This window comes from Eleutherodactylus coqui, chromosome 4, assembly GCF_035609145.1.
Source record: "Eleutherodactylus coqui strain aEleCoq1 chromosome 4, aEleCoq1.hap1, whole genome shotgun sequence".
Classification (NCBI taxonomy): Eukaryota; Metazoa; Chordata; class Amphibia; order Anura; family Eleutherodactylidae; genus Eleutherodactylus; species Eleutherodactylus coqui.
This window is the reverse complement of record NC_089840.1, coordinates 259,237,759-259,253,326: the sequence shown is the minus strand read 5'-3', so window position 1 is coordinate 259,253,326 and position 15,568 is coordinate 259,237,759. Positions and strand designations below refer to the sequence as shown.

Sequence of the window (15,568 nt, the reverse complement as noted above, 5' to 3'; positions counted from 1 at the left end):
TATTAAACTGTATTATAAAATCTCTTCATAAGGAGCGTCCTAGTTCTTTATATAAATCTGTAAAATCTGTATTTTCACAATTTTGTGAAACGCATGCTTTATTGTAGTATGTATAAAGGTGTGAAGTCTACTGCGGATCCTCATAAAAAAAAATGGCATCAAAAGCTGCACCTATAGTATGAATTTTGATGTTTCCCATCGCGGTTTTGATGTGGATTGTCTGGTATGGACAATCCACACCATTTTCAGCTATGTGGGAACATACCCTTATAAAAGCCCTAATGGAACCTTTTTCTTTGTTCCATTTATGAAGCAGAGCAACAGAATTAAAATGGAAATAAACAATCTTGGTGGATTTCAATGGGTTAAAAAAAAAACAGCAAGAAAATGGAAAGCTTTCAGTTTGCTTCTGTTTCGTTAGGCTTACTGTTTTGTTTTTTTTTGACTGAAGAAGTAACGCCGTCTGCAGCGCTATTAGTTTCATTTAACCCCCGAGTAGTTTTGGATTTGCTCAGTTTGTTTTACAGGAGGAGGACATTACAGTTTTGGATGAACAGAGCTCGTCCAAAAGGGGAAACGGTTTACTGGCTCTTAAGGCTAAAATCAGTTATGTCACTAAGGGGTTAAAAATGCACTTTCACATAAGACAATTTTTTAAATTGTCGATTTTAAATTTAACATTTTCGAGAGGGTTTTGACAATTTTTAATGTGGCTGTTGGAGGGTTAAAAAATGGAAACAAAATGGAAGAGAGGTAAACAAACCTTTCCCTTTTTTTTTTTTTGAAAACCCATTGAAATCAATGGGGTAAAAAAAAAGTAAATGTATATTTCAGCTTCAGTTAATTTCTCTGCTCCAAAAAGGGAACCAAGACAAAAAGCCTTAACGAAGCCCTAAAGAAGGTGTAAACGGGCCATAAATACTTGGAATTCCTGTAATATAACAGAATTGGGGTCCAGTTGGCCTTACAAACAGTATATATGGCCATATACAGAACACCGCTATATGCAGTCTGCTGCACTATGTATTCCATTTAAGAGGGGAACCAAACCAGAACGAAAGCCGGCGGGAAGCTCTCAGTGCGCTTTCCTTTTTTAAAAACCCAATTAAAAATGAATGTTGGTAAAAACTAATACGTTTAATTCTGTTGTAAGGGTGCGTTCACACGTTGCAGATTTGCAGCCCATTTTACTCTTTCAATGAAATGGAAATTGAAAGGGTGAAATTTGGCTGCTGATCGCACCAAAATATGCTACCAAATCCACAGCAAGTCCACATGTGAATGCACCCTAATTCTATCTCTACGCCAAAACAGAGATTAAACACTACTATGAATCCACCCTTAGACTGCGGCACAAGCCTGTTAAAGCAAAGCGATCATAAAAAGAAAGATTCTTTAGGCAGCTGTAGATGTATATTATAGTGCGGCCAGATACGTTGCTTGTGACCTGCAAATTTTGTCTTTCTCCTTTCCTCTTCTGCTTTTTGAAAATCTTCATGCTTTCTTTACATGGTTGCTGAATATCCAGTCTTTGTGGTGTCATAGCTGTGCTGAGTGCTCTGAGCCAATTGGCTTTTTCCCCCGTTGCTCCCTCTCCCCTCTCACAGCGTACAGTCTAAGAGTTCTGTGGAAGAGCTATTCATGCACCTGCATCACCTCCTCTTTGTCTAGTACTTACTGTTGATGGATTTTTGGCTGACTGAGGAGTCCACAGTGCCCTAATTAGATATATTATAAAGCCTCATACACTGTATTGATATTTCCTATGGAGTAATGCAAAATGAAGGACTTTTTATGTCGCTCATAGACATTCAACTTCATTCTTACATTGGGTAGTTTGAAAGGATATCAGAGCGCTATCGGGTATTATAACAGGTCTATTGAGGATCTAGATGCACTGTCCCCAATTTGTGATCAGTATGGTAATACTAACAAGCAGGATGGGTGAATTGTTATATGTATAAGGCAATTAAGATAAAGGAACTACTGTAGTTAAGCAATTAAAATGCAGGCACCATAAACAACGTCTACTAGCCAGTAAATACTACCAAGTGACAAATCACAGGTAACAATTACATTATATTACTGGCTCATGAGCTCATTGCTCCTCATTTATGCAGCATAAAAGATCAGCGATGAAGCTCTTCGTTCAGTTTAAACAGCGGCCGTTCAATAGTGAATGGCCGCTGTGTTATCTCAATGGAGAGGGGCGGGGGCGCGAGAGGAGAGAAATCTCCTGCACTGCTCTGCTCCCATGTTGTCCGCTCCGTGAGCGCGAGAGCTCTGCTAGGTCCCATGCAGGAGCACGGGAGCGCAGAGACACCGGGACGAGTGTTGGGCATCGTTTGCCCGATACTCGTCCTGTGTAAATGACATTTAGTTGTAAATTTATCATAATTAAAGGGTGAGGGCTCATGTCCACGGGCAAAAGAAGAATTAAAATCCGCAGCAGATTTTAACTCTTCTCCTGCCCGCGGATCCGCACCCCATAGGGATGCATTGACCACCCGCGGGGTAGATAAATACCCGCGGATGGTCAATAAAAGTGATTTTTTTTTAAATGGAGCATGAAAAAATCTGGACCATGCTCCATTTTCGTGCGGGGCTCCCGGGGGGATGGCTCCCGCGGGCTTCTATTGAAGCCTATGGAAGCCGTCCGGATCCGCGGGAGACCTCAAATAGGAATTTAAAAGAATTTACTCATTCGGAGCGGGCGGGGAAGGTCTTCTCTTCCTCACGGCCGGATCTTTCTTGCTTCGGCTCGGCGGATGTGCCCGGCGCATGCACGCGGCACGTCGGCGACGTGCCGCCGGCGTGACGAGTTCATCCGCCGGCCGAAAAAGAAGATCCGGCCGTGAGGAAGAGAAGACTTTCCCCGCCCGCTCCGGATGAGTAAATTCTTTTAAATTCCTATTTTCAGCGCTCATGTCCGCAGGGCAGGAGGGACCCACTGCAGATTCTCCATGTAGAATCCGGAGTGGGCCTGATTTTCCCCGTGGACATGAGGCCTGAGGGTCCTTATACATGGGCAGATTATAATCTGCCCATGCTAACGACCACTGACTGACAATTAGCATGTTGGTCAACGCTTACTCCCCTTTGTGTAAATTGGCAGATTGTCTGCACTATGGAATTGTTTGTCCCCATACAGATATCATTGATAAGCTCCACATCTCCCCATTTGCATGGGAAGATGCATTTTCATGCTCCCCTAAGCGACACGATGAGCCCATGAACAAGTGTTTGCTCGTTTGCTGGCTGATTTTAATTTTTTTTTGTCCTTTTACATGGCCTAATTTTTAGGCGAATGAGCATCCGTAGGGGCATTAGTGCCCAAAAAAAATTGCAGAGTAAAAGGACCCTAAGACTCAGCTGATACACAAAAAAGGTAGTTTAAGAAAAAACTTGCAAAGTGCTAAAAGTAGTAGGGTACTAACCACACTGTCTTTAGTTCCATCCATATCATAGAATTCCAAAGTGTGTCCCAGCCTGACTGCGGGTCTCTGGTCTCCTTTATCACCTCAATATACATATATGAAGCCCCGAATTTAGGTCCAATCTAGTAACTATAGTCTATTCCTTCACCCACAGCTTTGTGTTTTTATGTAGCAGTAGTTAAACTTGAACAGCCATAATACCTATGATTGTGCAGTAAAATTCAGTTAGTGTGTTCTCCTAGGGGCAGCTATGTCACCCCTGATAATAAATTACCTCTGTTGGAATAACAGAGAACTTTTTTTTTCTTTTTGCATTGTAAATCAGTTTAGGAATAAGCGATCATTTGTCAATACCTCTAAACCAGTGCTTTTGAGTCTCTTAGGAGAAGCAGTTCAATACTTAATCTAGTCTAATTGTACAGAGTAATAGTCCGTGTTTTGTCACTGTAGAGAATCTGTCAGTGTTGTAGGTAAATGATTGTGTTATGTCCTTCACACGAATATCCCAGATTGATCAGTACAAGTCCATTTACAGAGGGCAGACATGATGTCCGCATGTGTTGTCATGTGGATGCGAGATATTACTGTATTGTATCTTGAGTAAGGACCTAAGTATACATTAGTCATAAATATCAAATCACGCAATACATACGTAATCTTAAAAAGGTTTATTTCAGGAGGGATATTGGGGACGTATTGCAAGGATACGTCACCAATGTCTGATTGACTGGTTTGATCATTGTGACCCGTGCCAGTTGCTAAGAAGCAGTAGAGGCGCTAGGAGAGGGCAGCACCACTTTACCTGCTGACTACTCTACTTGGCTTCCTCCAGAGGCTGCAAGTTTGGTCTATTATAATCAATGATCAACGAGAGATGAAGGCCCTCTGCTACTTTTGTTGAACCACTGGTACTTTGTTCTAGCGATTCGTGTGGTTCATACCTTGTGTATGTCACCTTTTGTTGGTGTCAATAGTACAATTGGCCCCTGAGATTTACTCCTAGTCCGTTATACAAGTTTTTGACTCCATTCTTTTTGTCAAATACTTAGAAATTGTATTTTGCTAAATCTGTTCTTGAAAAGGGCAGATGACAATCAAAACTGCTGCCACTGCGAGTCCTACAGCTGTCCCAGGTACTTTGCAAAGGTTTTTAGTTACGGTATATAGTTATTCATCTCTGGCACCTATAATGTTGAGGAAGGTGGAAGATTAGTTTTTCAAGAGCCTCGGAAAAACTAGGAATGGTAATGGCCCACCTTCTCCTGTGGCGGGTGGTTTTTACCTTACTCTGGATCAACAGAGGTTGTGCAAATATAAAAGACTTAAGTTGATGCACTTGAGGTTTTTTTTTTCCATCCCATTATGTAACAAAAAAAATTGAAGAATTTTTTTTTTTGTTATTTAGAGGCGAATGTTCTGTCTTTGTATCTACCCAGAGTGATAATGTTTAAGATGTTATTCATTTAAGCTAAATGTTTTCGATTTTGTACAGCAACACAAGTGACATGTAGACCAGCAGAGCTTGACATGTCTGTATTGACTCTTTCCTAGTTATCCTTACAGTGAAGACAGCAGTCAGGGAAAGCAATACATGAATACAAGATGTCCAGCTTGGTGCGATCGAATACTAATGTCACACTCTGCTAAAGAACTTCTTTTAAAGGTAAGACCCCCTCTATGCCGGAAAGGATTTAACGAATTGTGTTATAGTGAAAGTAGGGTTACTGCTAATGATCCAGGGATCCAATTTACAGCAAAGTTGTCGCTGCCATTCAAGGGTGTGTTTTTGCCGTTCTCAACTGGCATTTGTAAGTATAACAGATTTAACTTCATGAACCTGGTTCTTTTTTTTTCAACCCACTAATTACAGTAATCGACCACAAATCATCAAGTGCTGAAACTGATTTTCCATCCCCTCTTTTGCTTCTTTCCAAAGCTAACAATCATGATGTGAGAAGTGAAAGTTTGGTCCATTTGCAAAAAGTTTGTTGCAGTTACAATTAGTTTAAGCCAAACCGGAAGTTCACAGATATCCCTAGAACTGGTCTATAACCGTGTCTAAAAGCCAAAACAGCCATGTATAACACACTAATGGGTCGTTTACATAAACCGGTTTATCGTTTGATCGAGCGACTGATGTCAGAGTTCCCTCAGGCAGCCTGTTTTGGGTGGACCTTTGCTTAAAGCTCGGTTTAACTATTCTGAAAGTAGGTCATCAATAGTAAAATACCCCTTTAAATTCGCTGGCACTTGCCCTATACAAATTTCTACATTAAAGTCAGACTACAGGCTGCTATAATGGCAGTCACAGCTTATATCTACTGTCAGAGGAGACAGTCAAAATGTGTTTTCCCTATGATTCTCCTAAATGTGTATCATATCACTTCCATTAAAGGGGTTTTCCGGCACACACACCCAAAAAAGTTATTAAACGGGATTAAAATGAAGAAAAAAAGGTTATACTTGCCACTCCCGGCTGCAGCCACACAGAACTTGGAAGAAGCGGTGGGTGGTCATGTGCCATACACTGTGCACATGAGCACTCAGCCACTCGCAGGCTTTAGTGGTGATTCTTCTATGGCCGCTGAAACACAACCAATGGCATATGACTAAATGCCGCTTTTTAACCCTTTCCAATCCACTGTCTGACTTCTGAAGACATTATGATTTAAGGCTGTACAGCTCCGATGTTGGAAGACATCCATTGGGTTCTCTTACTGTTTATTGCCAGCCTCTCTGCTGTCGGAGCCTATCCAATGTGTCACCTCATGCAGTACTGGCTTTAGCCAGCATATAGCGCCGTTGTATAACGGCAGAAAAAGAGTAAGCACCCCCTAGGAAAACCTGGATACAAATTGGATCGGAAAGGGTTAATGGTCCTGTGCAGCGGACATTGGAGCTGCAGCGCTGTACAGGGAGCCACTGGGATAGGTGAGTAGTCAACTTTTCTTTATCTTAAGCCAGTTTAACTTTTTTTTTTTTTCGTTTGTGTTCTGAAAAACCCCTTTTAAGAAAGTAAGCCCTTTTAATAATAGTACGAAATTAAGATAGTGCTAGAATTGCACAATTTAACGCTGCTTTTTCTTTCCAGTTTATGCTTTTTTTTTTTTTTTTTTTAACCAACATTTTGCCTATATGAGCTAATCTGTAGGGCCTCCAAGCTTTACTATGCATAAAGCTAATACCTTGTGTTCTAGTCTTTGAAACAAAGTGCTGATCCAGCTAGATTTCGGTGATAAAAGACGATTGCATCTAATGTGCTCTGCACTGTCTCTGCTAGGAAAATGGATGGTCTTCACAAATTAGCACACAGCATGTGGAGCTTCGCATGCTAGGCGTTACAGATTGTACAGACATGGGGCTGTAAACAGCTTTCATGCTGCACCATCTATCATGCCATGCTCGGTTACCTCACCATCATGTTATTTTATGCTTCCTGAGCCCTAAAACACCAAAGGTTGCCCACTGCTTGCGAGTCACGTTGACGCCTGATAGCATGCAGTAATGAATGCTCAGCCGAGTGTGCCCTGTTCCTGCTTGTGCAGTGCTGTAATTTGTTTATCTGTCTAAAGATTATACAGTTGGAAATCCACAATTTTATGCTGCCTTTCTAAATTATCAAGTCTCTATTTGATGAATGCTTTTCCACTTGCAAAGGAAGTGCTATTATGATCTTGAAATATTGGAAAGTGCTCATGCATACAATGCGGAAGGTTATGTTTTCTTCTATGGTTTTGGCAGGCGATCATAATATAAAGTAAACCTGACCTTAAGCCAGTCTAATGCATTAACATAATTTAGTTTTTAGTCCAAACGGTGATGTATATATTACTTTCTCATTCATTCAGACTTGACTGATTGAAGAGAAAAAAAATAATAATAATGGCTGACATGTCATCGCTGCATGCTGGTAGAGGTTGGCTTTAGGAAAACTTTATATTATTTGTGCTGTATTCTAAATTGTTTAATTTTTTTGCAAGTTTTTGCAATATTATAAAAATATGTTCAGTTGGAAAATGTATAAATCCCTGGCAGGAAGCAAATAGTTGTACAACGGTTACATTGTTTTCTTCAATTCATTACAACCTCCGATTTAACTTTTATGTATTGTGTGACCAGTAAAGACATAGTGATTAACATTAATGATGATCAGTTTGTGGTAATTAAGAAAAATCTGCTAAGCCTAGTGAAAATTTGCTTCCTTGTTAAGAACACACATCATTAACCCTTTGCAATACAATTTTGGATTCAGGGTTTCCTAGGGGGTTTTCTCTTTCCGCCATTATAAAATGACGCCATCTGTTGGCTAGAGCCTGTAGTGCGGTATGGCACATGCTGGAGAGGCCCCTGACAACAGAGCGGCCAGTAATATACAGTAAGAATACCCTGCTGGACGTCTTCCAACATTGGAGCTGTACAGCCGTCAATCAGAATGTCTTCAGACATCAGACAATGTATTGGAAAGGGTTAATACTTAGAAATGTTTTTTACAGAGGCCAATGCAGACTGCCCACAACTAATTGTTAATACAATCCTTCAGAGCCCATACACTTTGCACAATGTTGGCCGTACAGCTCCGGTATACATGCTGATTTTATTTTTGGTCTCCGTAAAATATATTTATCAGTTGACAAGTAAGCATTTGCTTTTTTTTTTTGGCAAATTACGGCCTTGTTTACACAGGGAACTAATCTGGAACTAAAGTTCTTACGAATAGTTTTGAAGTGGATTATCGGCTGATATAAAAGGCCCTTAAAGTACAAAGCAATGCATGTGCCCAATTTTTACATTTAGTACCCGGACATCCTCCAACATTTTAAAGTAGTATATGTCAAAATGTGGCCCCTGAATGACTAGGGTCAGCTCTACCGGTGACTATTTTTCATACAGGCTTCCTGGCAAGCATTTTTCCCGCCAACCAGTACCCCATCGCTCCTGTCAAGAGATACTTGTTTCTGGTTTGGTTGATATCCCTAGTCATGGTTCGAAGCTCTTTCTTTGGGATGCACATTTACTTACAGGTCAGCAAATCCTAGGTGGCACTCTAGTTTTCTTTCCTCTGGAGGACAGCTAATTTGCATGCTCTTTTTCCAGGTAGTCTTGCCTGTGTAACTCTTTACACAAGTTGGTTCTCTGTAAGTAGAATTATAACAAAACATACCTACCTCATGCCCAAAGAGTTCCTTATTAGAGATAAGCGAGCACGCTCGGATAAGGCAGTTACTTGAGCGAGCATCACTCTTCTCGAGTAACTGCATTCTCGTCCGAGCAGGCTCGGGGGGCGGCGGGGGTGGGAGAGATTTCTATATCTCCACCCCGAGCCTGCTCAGACGAGAATGCAGTTACTCGAGAAGAGTGATGCTCGCTCAAGTAACTGCCTTATCCGAGCGTGCTCGCTCATCTCTATTCCTTATTGATGTAATAGGGAAAGTATATTAAAACTACTGCCTTTTTTGCCATAAAGTGGCAGATTTCAGTGCTGACGACCTGGCCGCTTATTTCAAAGAGAAAATTGACAACACCCTGTGGGAAATAATCTCCCGATACCTGAGTAGTTTTGATCTCCTCCCGCACCTCCTCTAATTCACTATCAGCATTTGACCCAATAACAGAAGTCGTCTTCCGTTTTTTGTTTTTTTTTTCTCTACTACTTTAAGCCCCTTTTACACTGCAATTTTTAGCATGAAAATTGTTTATTAGATTGAGTGGTTTGCACAATAATTGTGCTGTGTGAACGCATGCTGAGAAAGACCAATCAACAACAAAATGCTGATCGGATCTTTCCTGCAGACCAAAATAATCGTTGCTCTGCCGCTGCATCGTTCAGTCTTCCCATGTCCAAAGGTCTTTAGTGACCATATTCCACCGCACCTTGTCCAGTCTCTCTCCACTGTTGCTGTTTAGTCACCTTGCTACAATTTTTAACCTCTCTTCTGGTATCTTTCATTCCTCTTTCAAGTATGTTATCATATCCTCATTACTTAAGAAACCGTTTCTTGACATGTTCTGTGCTGGCAACCACCAACCCGTCTCTAGTCTCACCTTCATCTCTAAACTCTTGCAACATCCGGTCTAATAAACTCTCTCTCAGATAACTCCCTTCTTGACCACTTATAGCCTAGCTTTAGTGCTACATTCTACAAAAACTTACCTTATTAAAGTGTCAATGATCTGACCACTAAGTTAAATGTTGACTACACTCTGTTTTGGATCTCTGCAGCCTTCGACCCCGAAGATCACCGGTTCCTCCTCAGATGCCCACTCTATTGGCCTTCAGAATACTTCTCTCTCCCAGTTTTCCCCCTACCTCTTTAATCGCTTGTTCAGTGTATTGTTTGCTGACTCTTCCCCTTGCTGTTGGGGTTCTTTTCCTCTCCCCCTTACAGTTGGGGTTCTTTTCCTCTCCCCCTTACAGTTGGGGTTCTTTAGGACTCAGTCCTAGGTACTCTCCTATTTTCCATCTTAGACAAACTAATCGGCAGACTTGAATTTCAGCACCATCTCTACACTGATGACACCCAATTATATACTACTTCCTGTGACATCCCTCCCACACTACTACAAAATGCCAGTGGTTGTCTGTCCATTTTCTCTTACACAATATCCTCTCTCTACCTGAAACTGAATCTTTCAAAAATTGAACTACTTGTGCTTCTGCCATGTAGTAACCGACCTAAACCTGATATTTCATTTCAGTGTGTGGTGCCACCATCTCTTCAGCAGCATGCCCGTTGTTTTAGGGTATTTGATACTGATCTTTCCTACAGTCCCCTATATCCAGTCACTTGCTCGCTCATGTCACCTGCCCCTCAAAAATATCTCCATCTCTTGATTACTGTAAAGTACTACTGATCTGTCTTCCTCTCACTAACCTCCCCCCTCTCCAATCTGTCCTGAATGCAGCGGCCCAGCTCATCTTTTTGTCCAGCCGCTACGCTGATGGCTCCACCCTGTGCCAGCCGCTACACTGATTCCACATCCACCTTAAAAATACAATTTATACTCCTCAGTCTCATCCATAAAAATCTCCACAATGCTGCACTGCCCTATATCTTCTTCCTCATCTCTGTCTACCACACTGCCCATGCTCTCAGATCTATTAACCTTAAGCTGAGTTACTTCTAAATGTGAACATCCCTCTCCCGGCTCCAAGACTTTTCCCGAGCTGCACCAGTTCTCTGGAATGCTCTACCTCAGACAATCAAGTTAATACACAACATCAGCAGTTTTAAGCATGCCCTAAAAACGCATCTGTTTAGGGAGGCACATCGCGTTCCCTAATCTAACTCTTCTCCATTTACCCTTCTACATTCTCACTCAGAACTCAACCCCCCTCATTAATACACCCTAAATCATTTCATATCTGCACATACACAGATATCGGCTGTTGACTGCTCATACAGCTTTATGTATATTACCGTATTTATATAATAGATGACTGGACCATTGTACAGAACAAGCACTTCTTGTGTCTGCCCTATATCCTCATAAATTGTAAGCTCTTGTGAGCAGGACCATCACCCCTATTTCCTCAGATTGTAAGCTCTTGGGAGCAGCCCTTCACTCCTATTGGTCACATTGTTAACCACCGTCTGATTTTGCCTCTTCATATGTCCATTTGATTTGTACAGTGTTGCAGATTATGTTGACACATTTTTCTTCCCCTCCTTGTTCTTCTCCTCATTCTTATTTTTCTTCTTCTTTCTTCCTTTCTTCTCCCTTTTCCTCCTTCCTTTTCCTTCTCTCTCCCCTTTCATCCCCTCTCCCTATTCCTACCCTCTCCTCCTTCTCGCTCCCCCTTCCTTCTTCCTTCCATTCATTCTGATATTTAAGAGTGTAAAATGAATAACAAAATGTATACTTTTAACACTTTATCTAACATTGTGATGTTGAATAGAAGCCTCAAAATGTTGTCACCACATTCTGTATTTAAACTAGTAAATCCAACAAAGATTATATGGTTTATTTTTTAGAATTGGTTACATGTTTTATTCTAAGGTTCCGAGAACTTTAATGATCTGGAAGCATTACATCCTTATAGAGACTAGGCAAATAATTGACTTTACCTATAAATTTGTTTTTCAGTCTGAAAATGATGAAAGGATAGTGATTTATGACAGCATTGGGCCAAATATCTGCATGGGGGACCACAAGGTAAAGTACAACTTGTATTTATTTTATTTATATTCTGCTTTAGCAAGACAAAGGAAAAACTCAATTTCTCTCCATGTTATCCTGTCTTTCTAAACGCCATTGCATCCCCATCTCTATCTCTCTCAACTTTTTTTTAAGGGGTTGTCTGGGAGTAAAAGAAAATTGTTCGTGGATTCCGTATGATGTTTTCTGCATCTCTATTCAAGTGAATGGGGCTGAGCTGCAATGCCAGAAACTGTCCACGGACATGAACGGTGGTGTTTCTGAGAAGAAAAATACTCTCTCCCTTCGCCTAAGGGGCCTTTTACATGGAACGAGTATTGTTCAGATTCTCTTTGAATTGTGCAAATCTAAACGTTAATAATTCAGTGCAAACGCTTCCCCGCAACTGAACAGCGAATGATAATTTGCCCATCGTTCAGTTTGTGCAGGCATGGAGATCAACCAATGATCACCCAGTGTTAACAGGTAGTCGTTCATAGATGAATGACTGCCTGTTTACTGGGAATGGAGGCGGGTGGCAGGAAGCGATTTCCAGCCCACTCCAACACCATTCACTGAGCAATCATTGCTGAAGTCTGAAAGCGCCCAATGATCGTCACATCTAAAAGGACCCGAAGAGTTCACATTATGCTGGAGAGTAGGAGTGTGGACATAGAATAACCAAATACACATGGCTGTGCCACTGTTGAGGGTCAAATTTACAATTAATACTAGTGTTTTTAGTTTTTACCGGTAACCTTTTCATATCTAATGAAGTTTTCTCTTTTTCCTGTACAGCCTGTCTTCCTGTCCTTCCGAATAGCCGCTGGGGCAGGTAAAGCTAATGCACATGTGCACAAGTGTTGTATCGTGCAGTGATGTGGTGGTAAATATCCATTTCTTTTATAGTTTTTCTTTTAATTTCATGTAATTAAGGCCGGACTCACACGAGCGGGTCGGATTCCACGTCCGGATATCTGCAGAGAATGATCGCGGAAATGAATTGAGTATTGTCACGTATGCGTGCGGTTTTGCACGTATGGACAGCGTATCATTCGCGCAGAAAACCGAACGCAAACAGAGAATGTCATCAGAAAGTAGCCCAACCCCTTGGAACCACTCTTCTATCGCTCAGGCGTCATTCCCTGGTGCTGGTTTTATACTACTGTTTTTTAAAAGTAGTATAAACCACTTAAAAAAAAACGAAAACATTTAATCTTGTGGAGGAAGAGCCCAGAAGAATAAGCAGAGGTTGCAGACAGCAGTCTGGATGGTGTGTTGCTCCCCAAACTCTGTTCTGCATTGTCTGCCCACAAATTCCTGCTTTTTTATTCCATTTGTATCTGGTCTTCTAGCAACGTACGAATCCACATCCGTATGCAATGTTATTTGCATATGCGCTGCGGATTCGAAGGCATCTATAGAGATTAATGGACATCATACAGACGGAATCTGCCTTAAAATAAAGCATGCTGCGACTTTTCTTCCATTTGCGGAATCCGCAATTCCTGCCCACAAGTGTGAGCAAACCAGCGAAAGTCCATGCATTTCACTTACCACATATCACACACGCCGACAGCGATGGCAGAATCCACAATTCAAATCCGCTTGTGTGAGACCGTACTTAGTAGTGTGATTTGTTGTTTGTGTTTGTTTTTAGGTTTTTTTTATACTTGCATGTTGGGTTTGATGTTTGTTTACATGACTTTGTTTTCATTCATACAGTTGTTTAAAGAAACTTGCCTGTTTGACAGGGAAAAGATGCCAACTCAATGAGAAGATCTACAGAGAGACCACTCTGTGAGGATGTCCACCGGCAGGATAGCAGACTCCTTGATCGTTGAGCTGTGCGGTCCTCACAGCTACCTTTTGTACATTATGGATCATCTACTAGGCTTCATCTTCCCAACAAAGGCTCACATACCTCACTTTCTTGTACGGTTATGTAACATCCAGTAGAAACATGGATACATGTATATATTTTTTTACATCACTGTTGTGTTGCCAAAACCCTAGCAGACAATACATATCTGACAATCTCCTCCTCTGTTATCTTGCAACATTGCAAAACGGAAGCCAAGCTTGAGCATGCACGGTCACTTTGTGGAGGTTAGTCGACCTCTCCAGTCATTGGCACCAGGTGGGCAAGTTCAGTGCTGGCATCTTCAGTATTGTTAGGGCTAAACCCTCCCTTACTGGATGAATCAATGTATTTTTCAAATTGTGCCCATTACATGCCACTAGAACTCTGCAAGTGGCCTGTTATCACTTTTCACCATTTCCTGCTAACAGTTAAGATTGAATCTCTAACCAAGTCATCAAGGCTTGACGTTTGGCAGCAGATGCCTAGAGCATCATGGGCAATTTTACTAGGCGTCATGAAGATATCGATGGTTTTAAATACGTTTTCATTGTCAACTGCAGCCTGTGTGCCTAATGTTAGGCTAGCTAGGGGTGTAGCCACTAAAGTGCAATAATCATCAAGTGACCATTTAAATCAATCGCCATTACCAAACGTCAATGGCGTCACATTCTAGATCTAAAACCCCATTTCCGCCTCCCCCCTCCCCCCGCCCCTTCTTGATTTTACTATTTTAGAAAAGTTTCCAATTTCCATGTTATTTACTACACTGCCATATAACATGGTTTGTTTTTTCAAGTCACACAGCAGCTGCTTTTCATTTTTATATATATGATATATATAAATATAAAAAAAATATATATATATACTTTTTAAAATAATTTATAAATCTTACCAAAACCTATGCTAAGTATTCTTTCCAGTACTGGCTTGTGTGCCATATCAGTAACGAACATTCAGGAGTAGCAGTTTTAGATATCTATCTATAAATATATATGTACATCAGCAACCAAAATTTCTATGTAACCTTTTTGTGTCGTCCTCCTTGATAAGAAAAAGAAAAAAAAAAACCCACCATAGTCGATACAAAACATATATATATACAGTAGCAGTTTTCACTTTATTACTCTTGTAATAAATTATTTGTATGTGATATTAAGGACTGAATGTGCAGTTTTTAGCTAGATTTGGGTGTAACTTTTAAAGGTTTTGTAAACAGTTTTTTTTTTCCGTCTGTCTTTTGTTACTGTATCATGGTGCCAATTACTCTCTATACACAATGATGACGTGGGAGACACATCATGTAGAGTTTCTAGAATAGCCTTATTTAGTTAGGGTAGAATCAAGTTTTAGAATAATGTTTTTTTAAAAGGGCAAAAAAGAAAGTCACTGTTAACAGATGATCCTACCCCCGACTACATCATGTAAAGTAATTTAGAGAGTTTCTACTATTGTTTTCAGAACACTACAGAGTTTAAGAACTATGTGATTGCATTAGATTTCAGCTCGATATGTATTTTTTTGGTATAAATCACTACTGTTTTGAAATGATCTTATGTCCTTCTTGCAAAATCCGTCTTCCCAGACGCACATTTGTCGGTGTGTACAAGATGGAGACTGTATTTTGTTAACGTGCCATGTTTGTTGTAATATCACAAAAGTGTGTTCCTGCAAATGAAAAATTCCACTGATAAATGTGTGAAAAGCCTTTTAACAACGTGGGCTATCTGGTTCTCAACTTCAAGCAATAAACTGTTTATTGTGGCAACTTGGTTTCTTTTGTTTGTTTTTTTCGCTTTTATACAAGTTGAGGCGATTTTTTTTTTTTTTTTTTATTTACTGATTTATTTGCTTTATTAGCTAATCAAAATTTATTGGGCAGCTGTCGCATTTAGTGATATCAGTTTGCATATCTTTTCATTCTATGTTTAGTGATATTTCAATCAACTTTAACTAAAAAGCTCCCTGCAAAAGAGAAAAAAAAAGTTTGCTTTCCTGTCCCATTAAGGTCAGTAGGGTGGAAAAATAGATCCTGCCATGGACCATTAAAGTCAGCGGATTGAAAAATGAATTGTACAACTAATGCAACCTGATGTGGTTTTGTGCATCAGTCAGTCATCGTCCATTAACCATA

The 15,568-nt window shown here is 40.5% G+C and overlaps 1 protein-coding gene across 4 annotated transcripts in view; it reads left to right on the top strand.

Annotated features, from left to right (window-relative positions):
• The window catches only part of INPP5A (inositol polyphosphate-5-phosphatase A), a 401,166-nt gene extending 385,964 nt beyond the window's left edge, over nucleotides 1-15,202 (top strand). The window contains exons 13-16 of one of the 4 annotated variants that reach the window (XM_066601181.1): nucleotides 4,989-5,100; nucleotides 11,523-11,591; nucleotides 12,372-12,408; nucleotides 13,328-15,202. In XM_066601181.1, coding sequence (XP_066457278.1) covers nucleotides 4,989-5,100; nucleotides 11,523-11,591; nucleotides 12,372-12,408; nucleotides 13,328-13,377 — 268 coding nt within the window. In that variant the 3' untranslated portion in view covers nucleotides 13,378-15,202. Of the gene's footprint in view, nucleotides 1-4,988; nucleotides 5,101-11,522; nucleotides 11,592-12,371; nucleotides 12,460-13,298 lie in introns of all 4 variants that reach the window. The other 3 variants (XM_066601184.1, XM_066601183.1, XM_066601182.1) reach the window with 3 other exon arrangements.
• The last annotated feature ends 366 nt before the right edge of the window (nucleotides 15,203-15,568 follow it).